The sequence below is a fragment of the Podarcis vaucheri genome (assembly GCF_965113315.1).
Source record: "Podarcis vaucheri genome assembly, chromosome: 5".
In the NCBI taxonomy this organism is placed as follows: Eukaryota; Metazoa; Chordata; class Lepidosauria; order Squamata; family Lacertidae; genus Podarcis; species Podarcis vaucheri.
Genome location: NC_138763.1, coordinates 15,598,070 through 15,618,885, shown reverse-complemented (window position 1 = coordinate 15,618,885; position 20,816 = coordinate 15,598,070). Strand labels below are relative to the sequence as shown.

Sequence of the window (20,816 nt, the reverse complement as noted above, 5' to 3'; positions counted from 1 at the left end):
GGGCTGTGCAGCTGTGGAAGTAAACCAACCACCTGAAGCTTTCAGTTATTATTAATACCCTATACAGTACTTGTAGCAAACACTGTGATTTCATTTGTCCTCGATAGTCCACTGTTGAGAGGACATGATTGTTCACCCCATTTGATAAAAGAGGGAAGTAAGACAGAGGTTCTGGAGCTACCCTGATTTGACACCAGCTAGAGCTTCATCAATATGAGTTGTTTTCTTATCCTCCTTTAGACCTTTAAGTGTAACATATCTGCCCAGGTCTCATTAACATCTGCAGTGACCGTGGAAATACCTGTGGAAAACCCACAAGTACAACAGCACTCTCCCCTAGAGTGGTTAACAGCCTTGAGTAGAGTCGCACCTTGGTTGTCGAACTTAATCCGTTCCGGGAGTCTGTTCGACTCCCGAAACGGTTCGAAAACCTAGGCGTGGCTTCCGGTTGGCTGCAGGAGCGTCGGATGTTCGGCTTCCGAAAAACGTTCGCAAACCAGAACACTTACTTCCGGGGGCCAAAACATCAGAGTACCAAGGCATTTGACAACCAAGGTACGACTGTATTGAGAAACCATGGAGTCAGAGCCTAGCCTTTGCAGCTAGTCTGTTTTTACTTCATTCATCACTGAGGGTTGTGGCTACACCCATTCGCGAGGAAGGCTTCAGGGGTAAACCCCAAGGAAAATCTGTACCCACTGCCTTGTGGGACATCTTCAGGAGAAGAAACAGCTAAGGAGTAAACCCTACACAAATCGGGATTGGAGTCCCTGAGGCCATTGGATGGCAACTCCTGCAGCCAAACGTAGTGCTCCGTTTTCCTTCGGACCCCATCAGAGGGGGAATCTTGTCACCTGGACAGCCCAGGCTTGTGCCCCAGAGAGGTCACTTTGGTGCTGCTAACACAGCAAAAACAATGGCAGGAGGCAGCAGTTATTAGTTACTGGTCTCTGCAGCCACAGCAGTCGCAGAGTTTGGCAGTGGTTTGACTTCACCCTTGGAGGTACACTCCATTGTCTCTCAAGGCAGATATAGGCCAACCATGCAGCCCTGAGCAGCTGATAAATTATTAGGATATCTTGGATTTGCCATGATGGCAGTTGAGGCTTCTGCCATTACTACTTTCCGTTGACCTTTTTGGTGTGTTTTGTTCAGCGACCACACGCTCCCCTCCCCCTTTTATTCCTTTTAAAATAAACATTTGTTCCTGTCACCATAAACCAGGCTTGTATTCCCCCACCCCCTCGGGGTGGAAAAGTTTGGATAACCAGAACATTGCTGCAGATGGTTATAGACCAGGGGTCAGCAACCTTTTTTAGCCTTGGGCCGGTCCAGTGTCCCTCAGACCATGTGGTGGGCCGGACTATGTTTTTTGGGGGGTGGGGGGAATGAACAAATTCCTATGCCCCACAAATAACCCAGAGATGCATTTTAAATAAAAGGACACATTCTACTCATGTATAAACACCAGGCAGGCCCCACAAATAACCCAGAGGTGCATTTTAAATAAAAGGACACATTCTACTCATGTAAAAACACGCTGATTCCCGGACCGTCCGCAGGCTGGATTGAGAAGGCGATTGGGCCGCATCCGGCCCACGGGCCTTAGGTTGCCTATCCCTGTTATAGACGATCATCATGGGGACAGATGCATGGCTGCGCAGTTGTCGGCTGCTTGAAAGCTTTATGCTTTATTGAGAAATCAGATTCCTGTAGCTGATGGGCCCCTAAGTGACATGAGATGGCTTTTGCCTTGATGGAAGAGGATTTCTCTCTCCCCCCCCCCCAGAAGAGTAACAATCAGTTTGTGCTAAGGGCAGTGCGGGTGGGAGCTGATAACAAATCATGCTTCCCCCTCGGGGGCCCAGAATGCATGCCGTGAATCTGAATGGCAGTCTGGAATCAGCAAGTTCCAGAAGCTTTGCCGTGTTTGCCTTTGGTACAAAAAGAACAGCAGGGTCCCTGTGCCCATCTGCGAGTGTAACCATTCCATTAGAATCTTGAATGGTGGGGAAAGGCTATCTGAATGTCAGTTGCTGGAAATCACAGGAATGGAGAATGCTCTTAGGCTGGGTACAGACATCTGAGAACAGGATGCTGACATGGGCTGCCATACATCCGGATTTTTCCAATTTCCACTGACAAATGCAGTATTCTGGATATGTCCGGGAAATTCTGGACGTATGGCAACCCCAGCTTAACCATATATGGTTTCTTCAACAAGAAAAGCCACATTCTTCCACATGGCTCTCTCTTTCTTTCTATACATCTCCTCCATTCGTTTTCTACTTTCCTAATAAGAAAATATTTTGGATTAGGATTGGGTATGCATGGGTTACTGTAAATTGAAATAAACATTGCAAATATAGATCCATTGGTTGTCTGTTTCACCATACCATCTATGTTCTATTCTCACTTATTTTAAGTCGGATGGGTGGGATGAATTAATTGTATTTACTATATTCTTTGGGGGGGGGGTGTTAGAAACTTGAAAAGGAATAAAATTATTATAATCTCTTGTCTTTAGCCCCTAGAGTGAGACAGCTGGAAGGAAACACCTGTGAAATTGCTTGGGAAGCTGTACCCCCCATGAAGGGAGACCCTATCAGTTACATTCTGCAGGTCCTGGTTGGAAGAGAGTCGGAGTACAAACAGGTAGGGAAAGAGGGCATTTTTACCCAAAAGTCAATATGACAAGACTAGATTTCCTTATGTTTCTTTTGTAGTTCATAAATTACTCTAAATTCTTTGGCTTGTGTAGGAGTATTGGGTGATCTTTGAAAAAAGTTAAGTCATGTTCAGAATAGAAAAGCAGCTGGCCTCCTGGGCTTTCTGATCAGAAGGTCGGCGGTTCGAATCCCCAAGACGGGGTGAGCTCCTGTTGCTCTGTCTCAGCTTCTGCCGACCTAGCAGTTTGAAAGCACACCAGTGCAAGTAGATAAATAGGTGCCACTGCAGCGGGAAGGTAAACAACATTTCCGTGCGCTCTGATTTCTATCACGGTGTTCCGTTACGCCAGAAGTGGTTTAGTCATGCTGGCCACATGACCCGGAAAGCTGTCTGCGGACAAACGCGGGTGCTCTCGGCCTGAAAGCGAGATGAGCGCCACACCCCATAGTCGCCTTTGACTGGACTTAACTGTCCAGGGGTCCTTTACCTTTAACCTTTATTCATTATACCCTGCCCGTGAACGAGGATATTAATCCCCTGTCTTATATTTGTGTAGCTACGTTTTCCGGCCTCATTGTGGAACCTTAAAGTTCTCTCTATTGAACTTCATTTTGTGAGTTTGGGCCCAGTTCTCCAATCTATTAAGGTCATCTTGAATCCCGGTTCTGTCTTCTATGGCACTGACTACCCCTTCCACTTTGGTGTCAACTGAAAATGGTATGAGCATCCCCTCAATTCCTTCATCCAAGTCGTTTACAAAAATGTTGAACAACAACAGACCCAGGACAGAACCCTCCAACACCCCACTTGTCACTTTTCCCCAGAAAGATTAGGAACTATCTTTGGGTTCCAGCTACAAATCCACCTAACAGTTACCTCATCCAGCCCACATTTTATCAGCTTTCACCCAAAAATATCATGGGGGACTTCACCAAAAGCCTTACAGAAATCAATATGCGTTACATCCACAGCATTTTCCTGATCCCCCAAGCTTGTAACACTATCAAAAGAACTGAGATTCGACTGGCATTTCAGTGTACTGTATTTGAATATATGCCTACCCTTTTTTCCTCGTATTACATATTTCTCAAAATGAGAGTCGAAGGCGAGCCCTTCCCAATGTTGTTTGTGAGCAGTTAATAGAAAAAGCGGCAAGAAAAGATTGGGTGGGGAGGGGAAGAGTCTGTAAAACATACAAGGGAAAAGTAACAAAAAAGCCAAAGGGCGATAGTGCAAGGAATAATCTGAATGCCTGCACACTCAGGAAAATGCAAACCAGGGCTTTCTTCAGGGGAAACTTATTGGAATTCACTTCCGGCACCTCTCAGGTGGGTGCCATTGCCATTCTAAGAGAAAGAGGGAAGCGTTCATAGTGAATTCCAGCACCTCTTTTTCTAGAAAAATAGCACTGGTCAAAACTATTTGAAAAACAGTTGCAATGACACTCTAGGGTTGGTGGAAAGAAGCACTAGTTAATTGTGTGCCGTCCTTAACTGGGTTTTCACCATTCAATTGGTACCACTCAAGTTACTGGTAGAAACATTATTTCCCTAGATATTGTTCTAAGACAGGGGGAAAGTTGTTTTCAGAGCAGTCTAGGCGCTCCTTTACTATTCTAACCCTCCTTTACTAGTCTTAAAATGTTGTTTGTGCTTGCCTTCACCCTTTCATTGCCAGTTTCAGATAACGGGGAGGCTCAGCAGATTTGAAGGAGAACGTTTCCACTGATTCTTTCTAAGGTTCATTTTCACTGATGACCGCCTTCAAGCTGCCTCTCCTAATATCCCCCTGGAAATTATACAAATGTCTTACCGGAAGTAGCACAGCATGATCACCAGCTGTGGGCCTAGCCTCCAGCAGGTTCACACTGACAATATGCAAATAGGAGAGTTGCAAATAATATATGCAGGCTAGCTGGGTCCCTCAAGCCTGGATTGCAGACATTATGTGTGCAGTCCTCTGGGCTGATGGCATTGTACATTGCTGTTCTATAAAGCAAATTTCTAAAATATGCATCTTACGTCTTTGCTCTTACAGTAGTGCAGTGCTAAGCTCTGATGATCTGTCAATTGCATCGCACACCTGGGAATACAGCCATCCTGCTGTTAGCACCCTTTAAAATATTATTATTACTATTATTATTATTATTATTATTATTATTATTATTATTATTATACTATATAAGTATATTTTTAAGATAATGTCATTCCTAAGGAGATTACCCATGTTGGAGCAATAAAGCTGAGAAATGCTTACAAAAAAAGAAAAGCAATATTGTCAGGGTTAAGTGGATCTCTTGTAGGTAAGCAATGTCCTCCCTCAAAATTTTCAAACATGCTAGAATTACATTTTGCGTCTTGGATTCTCACAACCCTTTAATATAAAGACTTATTTTCATATTTATTTTTAGCCTCTTTGTCATTAATCTTCCAACATCTCTTCATTATATGACTCAAGACACTTTAGCAACCATCCAACATTGAAAACGTTGTCCCCTTACTCCTGGTCTGAATCGGGGTACTCAAAGGGAATCATAACACACATACCATTTTGTATTCCTGTCTCTTTTTTGCTCTTTCAGGTGTGGCGGCCATTTTGTGTTCATGGCTAAGCCCCATGGCAGCCATATTGTGACTGGCGCCCACAGCATTTTCTCAAAATTTCACATAGGTGCACTGGCCTAAAGCGGTAGGCAGCCTCTGCTGTTGTGCAAGCCTGTACCGCGTTGGAATGAGCGGCCTGTCAAAAGCAATTCAAAGCATGCCATTCAAAGCAATTAGAACATAGTCCTATATACAAGATAAATAAAAGGGGCATTTTCCTGCCATAACTGCTTACAGAGAGATCGATACCCAGTCATTCATTTCTCTCTCGTGACACGCCCTCCCAAGGCAGTTCACAAAATAGCTAAAATCATAAAATTCATCCAAACGTAACGTGAAAATCACAATATTTGCTAAAACACAAAAGCCTCACGTGGTATAACCCCATCAGAAGTTTAAAGCACTACAGATACTAAATTAGTAAGTGAAAACTGAGACATAAAAGAGAGCAGCAGTTTAAATGCAAAGCACTGAAGGAGTAGTTTTAAAAATCAGGTTAAAAATAGGTTTTTAGGAGTGTGTGAAAACCAGCCCATACCATGCCTGCCTAGGCAGGGATTCCATAGGCATTTCACAAAATATAGGAAGGTCAGTAGAAGGAGGGGGGGTGAGATAAAAGGACTCAAGGGGTCCTTAGAGTATCCTGGACCCAAGTTGTTCAAGGCTTTGTATATTGCCTCAAGAACCAACAGGCAAGCTCCCCAAAGTGCAATCTTAGAAACTTGTGTTATATTGAAAAATAGCAAAGCCGTTCTGGTGAAAAACAACATAAACATTCTAGATTCAGGTAGGTAGCCGTGTTGGTCTGATGCAGTTGGAAAAAAATTAAAAAATTGTCCAGTAGCACCTTAGAGACCAATTAAGTTTGTTAATACCCAGAACAAACTTAGCTGGTCTCTAAGGTGCTACTGGACAATTTTTTTTCAACACAAACATTGTTTTCCAGAAAGAGTAAGGAAATTCAACGAGGTGTCCAAGGGCACGAGAACGTGCACACACAGGGAGCATTAAAAATGCACGATCCATGGGTATGGATTCTTCAGGATTTTTCATATTCCACCCTAAGTTGGCAGCTTAAATTGTTGACAAATAAGGGCAGTCCAGTAGCACAAGGAAATATTCATAGCACTGTATGTGCTCTCGTGGAAGAGGAAGCCACATGCAAAATAATAATTCCTTTTAGTGCTGGGAAATGTAATATTCCCTCAATCAATAGGTAATGTTGAGAGAAGACATTTGGGCAGCATATCGCCAAATGGATAGAAGCCACACATTTATCATAAAAGCACTGGAAAGGCTTTCCATTTGCGTTCTCCATTGGCCGCTACTTTTTTTCTTTTTCTTTTTTGTGGGAACCTGTTTACAGCCAAGACTCACTCTGCGTAAATTGGCGGAACGTGTCGCTGCTTACAACCCGTAGGTGGGTGACAGGGCCGTGGGCCGGATGATTTCACCTCAATGACTGTGACTTGCATCTTTGCACACTTGCCACCGTGCTCAGAGCGACGGTGCTCGAGTTTGTGTGAATGGAGAGAGGCAAAGAGGCCTTCCTGCAAAATAGACGCAAGCCATGAAAACGCTTGTTCCCAGTTAAAGCGGCCGGAACTTTTGACTGCCTCCCAGAGCAACTGCGTAACGTAAAGGCAACTGCAAGGCCGAGCTGTAAGAAAGCGGCGCATGCGCTAAGATCACATTTTAATAAGTAGGAAGCATGCAGCCACATACTCTTCTTTTATTATTTATTTAAGCAGAAGCTGCGACCGAGGGGTCGTGTTTGAGCTGCATCTTCTCCCTGCTTTCACCGCCCCCCCACCCTTGTTGCAGAACACTCAGGCACATTTATCGCTCGTGTTGTTGTTGTTTTGCTGTTAGCCTTAGCAACGTGGATATAAAAACAGCAACAACACCGTAAATGTGAAGTAATACCACAATAAACAGCAAACAGTACAATTAACATCACTGAACTGTTACAGCATTCCCAAGGCCGACTGCATGAAGCTCTTGCTTCCTGCCGCTCATGCCGTAATTAATTTGTTGGTTGTTAAAAAAGAGCCACAAGGCTCCCTTGTCTGTTTTGCTACAAGATACCTCAAGGAATGTCACGAGTGGCATTATTTGTTAAAAAAAAAAAAAAAGTGGGTCTGAATTTGGCAGAGGAACGTGCATATCTTGCTTACGGTATCAGCTTGCTCTTGCCCATTGATAAAGATATTTTTATCTTAGGATATTGATCAGAGCTGCAATTGTTAGTATCTCTCTCTTGAATAGGTGTTTGTCTGGCAATCAACTGCAACTCTGAGCGAGATAATAACACTTCCTCCTCAAGAACCATTTTGTTATATAAGTGCCCCCTTTCTAGTTTTTATGTGTTATTTTTTGCCCCAGTATTGAGTGTAGGCTCCACGTGTATTCTTTCGCCATGAGTGATGGCCAGTATTGATCCCAGCTCTGATCTGCTGGTGGTGGTGGTCGTGTGTTTTTTGCCTCTTTAACGCAAACGTCCCTCCCTCTGCTTTGTTTGGCTGCTTTGAGGAGAAGTCAGAAATGAGAGCAATTAGTTTTATACAGCGCTGTTGATATGCAAAGTTTTAAAGGCGTTAAGTTAATAAGTCGTGTAACACTTCTCTGCAGGAGAAATTAGGACTGGGGGGTATATTAAGATGTTGGTAGTCACACCATGGGCACGGGTGGCGCTGTGGGTTAAACCACAGAGCCTAGGACTTACCGATCAGAAGGTCAGCAGCTCGAATCCCTGCGATGGGGTGAGCTCCCATTGCTCGGTCCCTGCTCCTGCCAACCTAGCAGTTCAAAAGCATGTCAAAGTGCAAGTAGATTAATAGGTACCGCTCTGGCGGGAAGTTAAACGGCGTTTCCATGCGCTGCTCTGGTTCGCCAGAAGCGGCTTAGTCATGCAAGGGAAGTAATAGTGCCACTGTATTCTGCTCTGGTCAGACCACACCTGGAGTACTGTGTCCAGTTCTGGGCACCACAATTCAAGAAGGACACTGACAAACTGGAACGTGTCCAGAGGAGGGCAACCAAAATGGTCAAAGGCCTGGAAACGATGCCTTATGAGGAACGGCTAAGGGAGCTGGGCATGTTTAGCCTGGAGAAGAGGAGGTTAAGGGGTGATATGATAGCCATGTTCAAATATATAAAAGGATGTCACATAGAGGAGGGAGAAAGGTTGTTTTCTGCTGCTCCGGAGAAGCGGACACGGAGCAATGGATCCAAACTACAAGAAAGAAGATTCCACCTAAACATTAGGAAGAACTTCCTGACAGTAAGAGCTGTTTGACAGTGGAATTTGCTGCCAAGGAGTGTGGTGGAGTCTCCTACTTTGGAGGTCTTTAAGCAGAGGCTTGACAACCATATGTCAGGAGTGCTCTGATGGTGTTTCCTGCTTGGCAGGGGGTTGGACTCGATGGCCCTTGTGGTCTCTTCCAACTCTATGATTCTATGATTCTATGATTCTATGCTGGCCACTTGACCCAGAAGCTGTACGCCGGCCCCCTTGGCCAGTAAAGCAAGATGAGCACCGCAACCCCAGAGTCGTCCGTGACTGGACCTAATGGTCAGGGGTCCCTTTACCTTTACCTTTTAGTCACACCATGCAAGCACAGGGCTTGTTCAGGATGAAGAGCTGAGTATCTTGTGTGTACATAGAGAGAGAGAGAGTGCATGCTTCTAGTCTTTAAGGCTGCTTTCTTTCAGACCATTGGTCCATCTAGGTCAGTATTGTCTGCTCTGACTGGTAGTGTTGCTCCCGGGTTTAAGCCAGAAGTCTGTCCCTGTACTAACGAGATGCCAGGGTTGAGTCGTGGACCCTGTGCATGAAAAGCAGGTGTTCTGACACGGGGCTATAGCTCTCCCCCATAGTTGTGCTGTTCCTGGATTCCATAGGGATTCGATTTTATATAATTTCAGGCACAATCATTGCAAACTTGTTGCATAATACAGACATAGGGTGCATTGAAGAGGGAGAGAGAGTGAGCAAAGCAAATTGTCCCTGTTTGCTTTTCCAAATGATTGCAAGCTACTTGCAAAGCAGTTGTCCTGAGATGACACAAAGCAATAGAACATGGGTGAAGGGAGGAAGGGCGATAACCTGCCTCTTTCTCACTTTGCACTTACCTGCGGCACAAAAACAAAGAGGACTAGCTTTAAAAGAAACAAGAGGGGTGGGGAGCTCTGTTGGCAAATTTGCGTAGAAGTGAATGGGCTTTTGGCACTTTCCCGTGCATGCAGATGGCACTGCAAGGTTTGTTTTGTTGCCGTAATTGCCTGATGATCATGCTTTTAGCGTGCGACAGTGAGGGGCGTGCAGCGGTGCAATTGGCAGACGCGATTTCAGACGTAAACAAACCAAACGAAGAAGACAAACTTGGTGCTGTACTTTTCCTGAACCTAGTAGCCATTCTCAGCTATGCCTTTTCCCCTATCAGCCGACATGGAAGTTGAAAACCAAGCAAGAGAGTCATGCGTTACAACAGGTGACCTTTTCTATTACCAAAGCTCCAACAAAACAGGAGTGGAGGTCATGAGGAATGGTGTGAAATGGTCTAGCATAATGAGTAATATGGCGATTGTGCTGGTCAGCACAACAGAAATCCCACACGATTTATTCATGGTGGAGCACAGATCAGGGCTGGCTGAACATCAAAGCATGGGCAATATGAAATGAACACCCCAAGTTAGTGTTGCCCTGAGGAGCAACAACCCCCAAAGAGGGGGTCTCTTTGCACTTCCCTGATTGTTCTGAGCTGCACTGGTTTCACTGGTTTTCCAAAGCTGGACTCATGGTTTAACTTTCTCTAGACTAACCATGAGTTTTTAAAGTTTGTCCGAGAGAGCCCAGAAACTACAAGCCCGTGCTCGAACGATGGGCTAAGCCAAACCATGGTTTAGCACAACAGCAGAACAACTGGAAAAGAGCGGTGGCTACAATCTTCTCTCCCAGGGCTCCGAGAGTCTGGCCACAGTGATCCATTCACAGATGACCTCAAAGCTGGGACTGTCGTGGAAGTGGTGGCTGGTGCAGAATGCAGTGGCACAGCTGCTGTGTGGTACAGCCTGCCAGGAACACCTTTGTTCAAAAAACATCGCTGGCTGCCTGTTTGCTACCAAGCCAGATTCAATATACTTAGAATATTGACATGCACCACAACATTCTGTTGCATCTCCTGTTCAGCAGAGAGAGTTCTTTACACTGAAGCAAATCTGAATCTCTGCGGTGTTGAAATAAAGAAGCTGTTAAGAGAAGATGGTCATTAAATCCAGGGCTTAAGCGACAGGTGACACGTCATAGCACTTGACTGTTAAAATTTAAAATATTGACTACTTGCTCCCTAAATTGTTGAAAAGTGGTTTGTTATTTACAAAGGATGTTGCGAAATCCCTATTGGCTTTTTCTGCCACCTAAATCTGAATACCCCGTGCCAGGCATTTATGCAGATTCATATTTTCTCCCACTTAGTGATTCATATTCACTGAGTCATAGCTTCCCTGTGTTTTATTAGCCTGAATTGGTGAAATCTCAGTAGCAATCTTAATAATGATATCAGTAAGTGCACCCAAGAGAAATTTTTTTACGTTGTTTTCCTACCTGTCTTGTGTACGTAGGAGGGCAACTCTACTCACTTGCAACTCTTTGGATGGAAGGAGTAATTCATCAATTGCTATCTTAAAAATGAATAATGCCTGCTATGATACATGTATTGTGTGTGTCAAGTGCACATTTACTCTCTGTTTGTAATTATGGCAATTATGTGTGGATTGCACATGCAGATTACTGATCATTTCATTGCAACATTATCTGACAAATAAACACTGCAGTGAATGGGACCAGGGATTGGGGGAATTATTTAACCTTCCTTGCTTTGAGTCCCCCATAGGTCATGCTGTCTGGTATAACTTGTGGCTGGCTCTCATTGCAGCATTGCACATGAACGGACAGAGATTTTGTTCCATCACAGGACAACAGTCACCCTTCCATCTGACAGGAAAACCCTGAGTCAGCTTTTGACAACTCACATCCCATCTATTGAATCACTGTAATAAATGCCCTGTCTTTTGTATAAGGGGTTTTCCACTGTCCCTGCAGAAAGTCAGGTCTGATTGTTGGTTGCTGCGTGTAAGATAAATGACTGAAAAGCAACTTGTGTTGATAACGAGGGATTGCCCCAAACATTGCTTTTACTGCTAGAAGCCTTTTGGGACATACAATGGACACTCAGGTTGCGAACGCGATCTGTGCCGGATGCATGTTCGCAACCTGCTGGGTTCACAACCTGCGTCTGCGCATGCACGGGTTGCGATTCTGTGCATGCGCAAAGTGTGATTTAGCACTTCTGCACATGCGCAACCACCGAAACCCGGAAGTAACCCGTTCCAGTACATGCGGGTTTCGGCGGTCCGCAACCCGAAAAAGCGCAACCTGAAGTGGCTGTAACCCGAGGTATGACTGCATATATCTTGTACATGCCCAAGATGAAATGCATACAAGCCCTGGCATGATGCTCCATGATACAGCCACCCTGTGCCCAGTTTTATAAAATGCAGGGTGCGACTTTATACAGTTTGCTTGTTCGTATGCCTCACAACAGCAAAGTTGTATGGGCAGCTTACCGTCATAATGAAAAAACGTTAAAATGAAATGATAAGCTATTTTGTGGTTTTTTAAGTATAATTCCTGTGCGCACACATGTTTTTGGCATGCACATGGGTTTCTGCCGCGGAGCCTCTTCAAGGAAGTAAAGCAGACATTGTATAAATAAATAGTAGGTGGATAAGTTGTGCAGCTTTCTATAAAGTATTATTTCCAATTTTCAGCAGAAACTGTTCATCTTTCCTTGCCTCCTGTTTCACAGCATTTACCACCCCCACCCCCAGTATTTGGGAATCGAAAGTTTCTGAGATACCTTGCTACCAGCCATTGTGTGTGTGTGTCTGGATCTGATTCCTGAGCAATCTTTTTTTTTGTCGTTTGTTCCCCAAAGGTGTACAAGGGAGACGAGACGACGTTCCAAATCTCAGGCCTTCAGACGAACACAGACTACCGATTCCGCGTGTGTGTTTGCCGCCGGTGCTTGGATACCTCACAAGAACTTAACGGACCTTTCAGCCCATCTGTTGCCTTTCTGCTCCAGCGGAGGGAGCTGATGCTCACGGGGGAAATGGGGAGGATAGATGACGCAAAGACGAAAAGTATGATGCCTTCGGACGAACAGTTTGCCGCCCTCTTAGTCCTCGGCTTTGCCAGCGTCTCCATCTTATTTGCCTTTATACTACAGTATTTGTTTATGAAGTAAAGAGTCCCATTACAAAGGTATCATTTTAACTAATGCTACGCATTATCCACATGTTTTATTCAGATATTCCTCTTATTTTATTTTCTCCTTCTCTCTTTTTTCCCCCCAGTGGTGTTTTCCAATACATTTTATACATTTTTCCTGGATTAATGTGGGATGGGGTGGGCATAGGGATAAAGCCCTATTTAGGAAATACTGGGAGTTCGGGTGTTCCTTTTTGAAACTCAGAAGATTAGGAAGTGGTCAGAAATATCCAGGGCAGATACCAAAAGCAAGTGGCCTGGTTTGTTTTTTGCCTTTTTTATTTTTATTTTATTTTTTAATAATCTATTCTGTATTTGTTACTTTGCTTTCAATGGATTCAGAAATGTAACCAATTTGCCTTCACTTTCTTGGGGTTGTTTTCGTTTTTTGTTTTTGTTTTGCTAACATCATTGCAGTCTTTTAAGTTTCAAGTTTTATTACATTAGAATAACTGCTTTCCGCTCTTCCGCATCTACAAGCCTTAATCACCAAGTATAGCATTGCGGTTAGAATGTGGCGTTCGGCGATACACAGTGTTGGACAAAAACAGTAATTAATCAACTTTGCATACAATGATATCCACTACATTTTTCTCCTTCCCTCACCCCTTCCTCTCTTTCCCCCCTCCCCTTCTTTCTACATTGTTTTTTTTAAAAAGATTTAAACTCCGCTACATTATCAACTATATATTTAGCACATTTCAATCCAAATAATTTATCCTGCAACATGAAGTTCATTTAAAAAAATAATAATAATCTCTTTATTCCAGTTGTTTGCGCACTATGAGCTGCCTGCATAACAGATCCGATAACCAGATAGCTTTATAAGTGACAAAGCATTACTGTCCCTACCATTTCTTTATTTTATTTTATAGCGGTAATTTTAAGAGGGCATTGTGCAATAGTTACTCCCATGTCCAGCTGGTCTTTTTTTAAAAAAAGAAAAAGAAAAAATAAAGCTGCTTTTAACTTGTTTGCCTTTGTATATACTCTTAATCCAATCACTAGATATATTCACCTTGATTTATATGTTTAGAACTGGCGAGAGAGAGCTTGCTGCCTTTGCTATTTATATTAAGTATTATTACCTTTTTGACGTTAAGTAATTGTTCAGTCAGCCACTCAAGAGGGGAGGAAAAAGACGCCCATCTGTGTTGGAGAAACCTGGGAATGAGGCCTCCGAGGAGGCATAATTTGAATGTGAGGCATTGCAGAGCGTCACACCCTGCTCCTCTCCCAGGAAGCGCCTGCCCCGACGAAACATGGGATGTGACTTCGGCGCATTGCAAGATGTCCTCTAGCCCCACTCCACTTCTCGAGGCTGCTGCTTCCTGGGCGATGATCCGGGGCACACACACTGCATCCCCCATGTTGCAGTAAGTAGGGAGAAACGAAAGGAGAGAAGGCAGGGCGGCCGCTATCTTCAGTGTGCATCCCATAATATCTCAGTCCAGCCTTAAGCTTGTGCTCTTCCCGCAGCAAATGTGACCCATTGCGAGAGCCAACGTCAGGGTTGTGTTGTTTTCTTTTCTTTTCTTCCTTTCGGAACATTGTCTTTACATCGCTGGCCCAGGTGGTTATGTCTATCCAGTCCATCAAAATCCTTGATATACGAATCATTGGCTTATTTACACAATATCAATGTTGTCCAAGTGCCTCAGGGATATTGATAGGCAGGAGGGGCGAGTGGATTCCAAAAGGGCGTAGCAGACACAGGGCCAGGAACTTTTCCCTTGTAAACACGGCCCTGAGTCGCAACGGACTTGAGTTGCGTTTCTGCAGCGCTTGCACAGGGCAGACGCCTGCCTCGCGACTCCTGGCCTGGCAGGGCAGCTGTCGGAGAAGTTCCAACACTTTGTATATCCCTGCTTTTTAAAAGGAGAAAACAAACAGAAATAGTCATTTTGTATATTTTTGCTGTCTTTGGTATGGCTTGGCTCTTCTGTCCTCTATGTTAGCTACGACGCAGTGTCCCTGTAGTAGCATATATTCCCATAACCAAAGTAATGGGGGAACCAACATTATTTTTGATCTAGGTTTATTTATACTATATACTGCATACAGTACTTTAAATGCCAATTACAGTGCAATCTTATTATTTATTGTAAAAAAATAAAATAAATAAAAAGTGTACTTATGTACTAAATTTCCCCCGCCCCCTTCCTTTGTAGCATGTTATATTTTCAATTTTATTTCATTGTCAGTTTTCGTTTTATATAAGTGTAGGTTTACCGACATCAGCATTCCTAGGATTATTAAGCTTCTTACAATTTTACTTGTGCATTTTTGGGGGGGAAATAATGGGAGTGTCTTAGTATATTAATTGCCAAAAAGAACGAACCCCTCCCCTCTGATATGGGGCCTGATAAGCCAAGCATCTTGCTGTGGAATGGCTTTGATACTGAATTATCTGTGGGGTTTTGTCTAGTATCAGAGCTTGTCGAATTATACGCTTGATCAACGACTGAAAAGTTTACATGTAGCCAAAACTAAAGTGAAACGAAAAATATGACCATCTCTTGGAAGGACATTCTAAGGTTTGACGAATTATTCTTTGTGCCTCTCTAGATGTAGCAAACTAGTACAAAGGTTCTGTATCTTGTTATTGACTATCGTTAGTTTATAAATTTGCCTAGAAAACTAATGGTATTGAGCTTAACTTGCCTCTTTCTCTTCCCCACTTCCTTTGGCCAAAGTCAATGGCTTGTCAAATGTTCCTAGTGGTGTTTATATGTGTGTGTTTTAATTTAAATTTATTTCTTGTATGAAATTTGGGTGACCACAAATATAAGTTCTGGACATGTTGTTTTGGTGAAATTTTGTCTGTTTAAGGGGAGGGGGAAGTGCCCCTTCTAGAAAAAGTTAGTTGTGCATAAATTTCATTGAACTTAACGGGAGAAGCGAGTCCTGGGATGTTGGGCTCCCCATGGTTTCTGTCTAAGCAATGTATCGCCCTTGGTCTTCGCTGTAGCTAACTTTTATCTGGAGTGGGGCCAGCTGGTTTTGAAAGCTGATCATTGGGAAAGCCACAATTTTGTAGAGGTCCCTTCCCCACCCCCCACTCTTCCTCCTCCACCCCCCCACAACCCCACAAAAAAAACTGGTTCACTACAGCAAAAATCTCCTAACACCTTTAAAACTGAGTGGGAAACAAACTACTGTAAACTTTGTAAAGGCGCTCTAGAAATTGAGATTTATACATTTTGAGTGTTTAAAAATGAAAGATATGGAATTGTAGTTTTACATAAGGTTGAATAAATGTGACGAGGAGGGAAGTCTGTAACACTTTATTATCGAGAAAGTATTTAAAATAATTTGTTACGTATTTTTATTGTAGTTTCGAAAATCAAATGTCTCTTCCTTAGCCCTCTCCCCCCTTCCACACACACTGCCATGATCCATGAAATACCGTGGGGTGACATGTATGGTTCTCTTTGCAAACACTGCCATTTATGCCATAGGGATTGACTAGAACTAACCTCTCTGATGCAGATGTAGAATAAAAGTGTTGCAAATCCAAATCATTCCTGATTCTGCCTCCGTAAACAGCAGACTTGTTTCTGCTGATGGCTTTGTTATATTTCCTTATACTGTACGTCTGTCCCGGCCCAAAAGCAGTCTCAGCTGTGTACAGGCAAGCTCCCCATTCCCAATCCTGTAGACTTTAAAAGAAATTGTAAAAATAAAAAAATGCAAAGTGGGGAAAGTATTTTAAGAAACTATTTAAGAGGAAAAGAAACATTTTTATATTATCTGCCTTTGTCCTTTATGAACTTGAAATGTTGTAGTTTTCTAATCCTGTTTTCGTCAGCGACAGTAAATCAGTATTCACTGTTATCATGGGAAAAGTGCCCTAAATTGAATGTTTCCGAACATTATCCTTGCACAATTCTTTAAATTGAAAAAATAAATAAATGATAATAATAAAAGGGTTGGTTTTTCTTTTGGGTTTTTGTTTTTTTGTTTTTTTACCTCACTAATAGGACATATACATTCCAAGCTTTTCAACTCTTGAGAGAAATAATCATAAGTTTTCTTGTATTGTAAATTTAACTATTTCATACGCATTGTATTAAAACTGCCATATCGATTTTAATGTATAGATTTTTGCAAATATTACGCTATGTATGTATCTGTATCTGTAGTGTATATGTAATATATTTATGCCCAATAAATGTTTTAATTCTTTATTGATAGCAAGATTCCTTTTTCTGTGGCTGGTAGCCTTATAAGTAGGCTGCAGTGGCAAAGAGTAGGGGCCGGTCTATGAGGCTATGGTCAGCAGCAGCGTTTGAGGCCAGTCCTGTTCATCTTGCTAAGTGGAGAACTTGATCCATCTCCTTCCCTTCCATTGCGTAAGTGTCAAGGTGTTAAAAACTTGTCAACGAGCTCATCTTCTACAGATTCAACAGAGTGTTTGATTCCAATCTCCTCCCATGTGTAGCGAAAGACAGTAGGGGGCTGCTGTAGACTCTACAGTTGCATCCTTTATGTCAATATAGAGCAGGCAACAATGTGGAAATTGACTGAAAAGATAAGAAACGGAATGGATCGTACTTATGCCTGGCTCCCTGGGAGGTAGCTTTCACAAGGAAACAACCTTGGGGGGTGAATGCTTATGAGTATTCAAGGCCCTCTAAACAAATGTCTGTTTTCAGGATCAAATTTAGCACTTTGAACATCACTGTCGCCTTCAAGAAGCAGGTTCTGAGAACAAGCCATTCTCAGAGCTACGTTTGGGTGACTTGGGTGGTGCAATTTAGTGTCGTATCTGGTGTAACTCTATGCAGGGGCATACCTAGAGGTTGGCTAGGTTTAGTGGCATAGCGTGGGGGGCCACCAGGGCGGTTGCCCCAGGCGGGAAATGGGTTAGTGGGCACAAAATTTCAACACCCAGTGCTGCCTCAACACAGCTCTTCTGTTGCTTTGCTGCAGTCTCCTGGGTGACGCAGACACTGCTAGGCAGTTGAATGTACACGCATACTCCATCTGTTTCCCTCCCACCTCTCTGTGCGGCCCCGGGTCCTTGCAATCCATGCTACGCCACTGGCCTCCACCAAGGGTACAGGCCTGGGAGCGGGTCACAAAAATTGTGCCTCTCCGCTCTAGCTCAGAATGGGCTAGGAGCTATCCACGTGCTCCCAGGGCTGCTGCTCCCCTGTTGAAAGGATGGAGGTGGCTCCAATGTATCTCCTTGCCAAGACCACAAGGGAGCCTGGATATGATTCTGACTCTACAGACCCCAGCTTGCTTTATGCCAGCTTCTTGTGCCTAGGGTTGTTCCCCCAGAGTGGTCTGATTTAGTCCAGGCTCCCGCATTGTGCTGAAGAGGCACGGGCAGCCTCAGCCTGGCTGATAGGCTTTGCAGTGAGTAATGGAAGCCTCCACAGTGTGATGGGAAGTTCTCTCTGGCTCATTAAGCCCTGCAACCTTGCTGAAATTGGCAGCAAGGAGAACGATTGTAAAGGTAGGAACTTCAGCTGCAAAATGTGGAGGCAGCCAAAGTGTCGTCTTGGATGCTGTGCACTGCAATTACAAGGTTGCCTCCAGACTGTCCTAGTTTTGTGGGTGGGAATTCAGGTGCAGACCAGAAATTTAGGTTTGCGCAATTAAAGAACTCTTGTCGCCCTGGTACAACAAAACCACTTTTTTTGTTTTTTGTTTTTATTTGTAGTTAGGAAATAGATGGGGGAAAGTGTGGGGTGAATGGATGGTTAACAGAAAGATGTATAAACAGACCATAAGCAAATTGGGATGAATGCTCCTTGTCATATAACTGCCCTGCAAACACACCAGAACTCAGTAAAGACCAGACATGGTCTAACCTCCCCATAAGCAAATTGGGATGAATGTGTAATAAATACCCATATTTTTCGCTCCATAAGACGCACCTAGTTTTTAGAGGAGGAAAACAAGAAAGAAAATATTCTGAACGAAACAGTGGATGTATGATTTTTGTGGTTCATGCTGTGGCCACAGACATGATACGTGATTTGACAGTGAGTTTGGGGTAGCCCAGTGCAAAAATCCTGAGAATCCTTGTGGATCCATGCTTTGTAACCACATTTTTGCGCCATTGCAGCCCCATGAAACAGTGGATTTTTTGGTGCAGGCTAGCCATGGACATGCTATGTGATCTGATGGTGAATTTGGGGTGACCCAATGCAAAAATCCTGAGGATCCATGGGCTTTTACCACCCCCTCCCAGGCAGCCTCCTTTATCACTAGCGTCCCTTATCTCCCTCCCCATCGCTTGCCGATCAACTGCTCAGCGGCTTTGTTTCAACACCCCCTTCCCTCTTTCTAAAAAAAAAAAAAGGCACAATCTGCTTTTCGCCCCTAAGCAATTCAACTCCAGGGGCCACGCATTTGCTCCATAAGACGCACAGACATTTCCTCTCTTTGGAGGAAAAAAGTGTGTCTTATGGAGTGAAAAATACGGTCGGTCGTAGGGAAGAGCCAAAGGACTCGGGGGTTGCATGGACGAGCCATATGAAAAACAGTTTGTCAAGTGAAAATGATGGTGACATTATTCATGGGACTGTTACGGATGGTGGCTAATGTTTTGCCGGGGGGACGGAGACCACTGCGCCAGCCAGCCTTGCAAAGTGGCTCAGGGAGGGCAGCATGAGGAGGGCGCGACAGCCACATGCCCTTCAACCCCAGCTTCGCAAATCACTCCTGTGGTCCTACATTTTGCTACAGCGGCAGAACACCCATTTCTTCAAAGGCAAGTCAATTAATTTCCCATCCAAATCCCCCTTCAATGAACGCTCTTCCCATTAACCACCCAGCCAGCTATTTGTACCACATCCCAAATAAGTTCCTCTTCTGTTAATTTACACACAAACACACCAAGCCCATTCCAAATCAATTCCCCCCCTTCAGGATTTTCTGCAGCCAGTTTACTGAAAGTGATTTGATCCCTTCATCTTCTCTGAAGGACGGGAGAAGGGGAAAGAATATGCATCGCTTGGGTGAGGGGAGGTACGAAAGTTGCATCGTTTTCAGAGGAAGGGGGCTATTCCATGAGATGGCCAAGTTGTTAGGTGCCATAAGAATACAGGCAGCTGCTGTCTACTGAGTCAGCTCTGGTCTATCTAACTCAATATTGTTCACACTGAGTGGCAGAAGCTTTCCTGGGCTTTCAATAACGGACAGTCCCAATCTGACCTGAAGATGCCATGTGTCGGACCTGGGACCTTCAGCCCGCCAAACAAATGCCATATTACGAAGCTACGGCCCTTCTCCAGAAAAACATAAAAGTTTGCACAATGGTTTTCTTCATCTTGTTTATTGAGGTTCCTCAATACTGTTTACCAGAAGGGTTAGGACAAGCAACAAAGAAATTGAAATAGCAGAGTTAGTGGCAGGATTAAAGCAGACTCGTCATCCCCACACAAACAGTTTCAAATGTCTGAGGGGCTTTGATTTTGTTTCCCCTTTGGAGATACTTGAAAAGCAATGTTTTGGAGTAACAGGTGAAGGCAAGTTTTTAGCAAGTTAAAGGCACATATGTTCATATTAAGCTGTTTTTGACATTTGTAAAGGTTTTTCCCCATGGCCACTGTGAGGGATTCAATGCTTTATAGATAGCAAGGCCTTAGGCATCAAAACGCATCATGCAGACCACAAACCATCATGAGAAGAAACCTGATTCTGCCATCCATTACACTTGAACCATCTCATTTACACGGCCAGTTGGTTATGTTGAACAGAAGTGTTGAGGTTATAGGCACTTGGGACTAAGAAAGATGCTGAGGGCAAACCTGAAATAAATGTAAAAGGTTGCTTAGATGTTATTCAAGTTGCATGATTTGAGATTCGAGAACTCTGGAGGACTGAGAGTTGATAGAACAGCTGTAATTATGAGGCACGTAGGGAGAGAGGACTCTTCATTGGATTAAGTACCAATATCTCCATAAGATCGACAAAGATCTGCGGGTCACTTTCCTTGCTCCCTGTGCCTCTGGGTAAATCTGTGAGAAGAATGGGAATGGTCTTGTCTGCGTGAAAGGACTCTACAAATAAAACAGGTAATATAAATAAATAAAAGAAGGCGAGGTGTGAGGGATACTGTCCAGCTCAAAATAACTTGGGGCTGACCCCCCACCTCAGGACAGCCCCTAGTCCCTGGCACTTGTTGTGCCTCAACAACACCAGGTTTGAGACTATCCACTGACATCTTTCCAGCAAGCATCCTGTGACAA

At 43.8% G+C, this 20,816-nt stretch overlaps 1 protein-coding gene across 2 annotated transcripts in view; it reads left to right on the top strand.

Annotated features, from left to right (window-relative positions):
* Positions 1 to 13,253, top strand: part of FNDC3B (fibronectin type III domain containing 3B) — a 289,175-nt gene extending 275,922 nt beyond the window's left edge. For both annotated transcript variants that reach the window (XM_082223929.1, XM_082223928.1), the window contains exons 25-26: positions 2,528 to 2,655; positions 12,272 to 13,253. In XM_082223929.1, the coding sequence (XP_082080055.1) occupies positions 2,528 to 2,655; positions 12,272 to 12,583 (440 nt within the window). In that variant the 3' untranslated portion in view covers positions 12,584 to 13,253. The remainder of the gene's footprint in view (positions 1 to 2,527; positions 2,656 to 12,271) is intronic.
* The last annotated feature ends 7,563 nt before the right edge of the window (positions 13,254 to 20,816 follow it).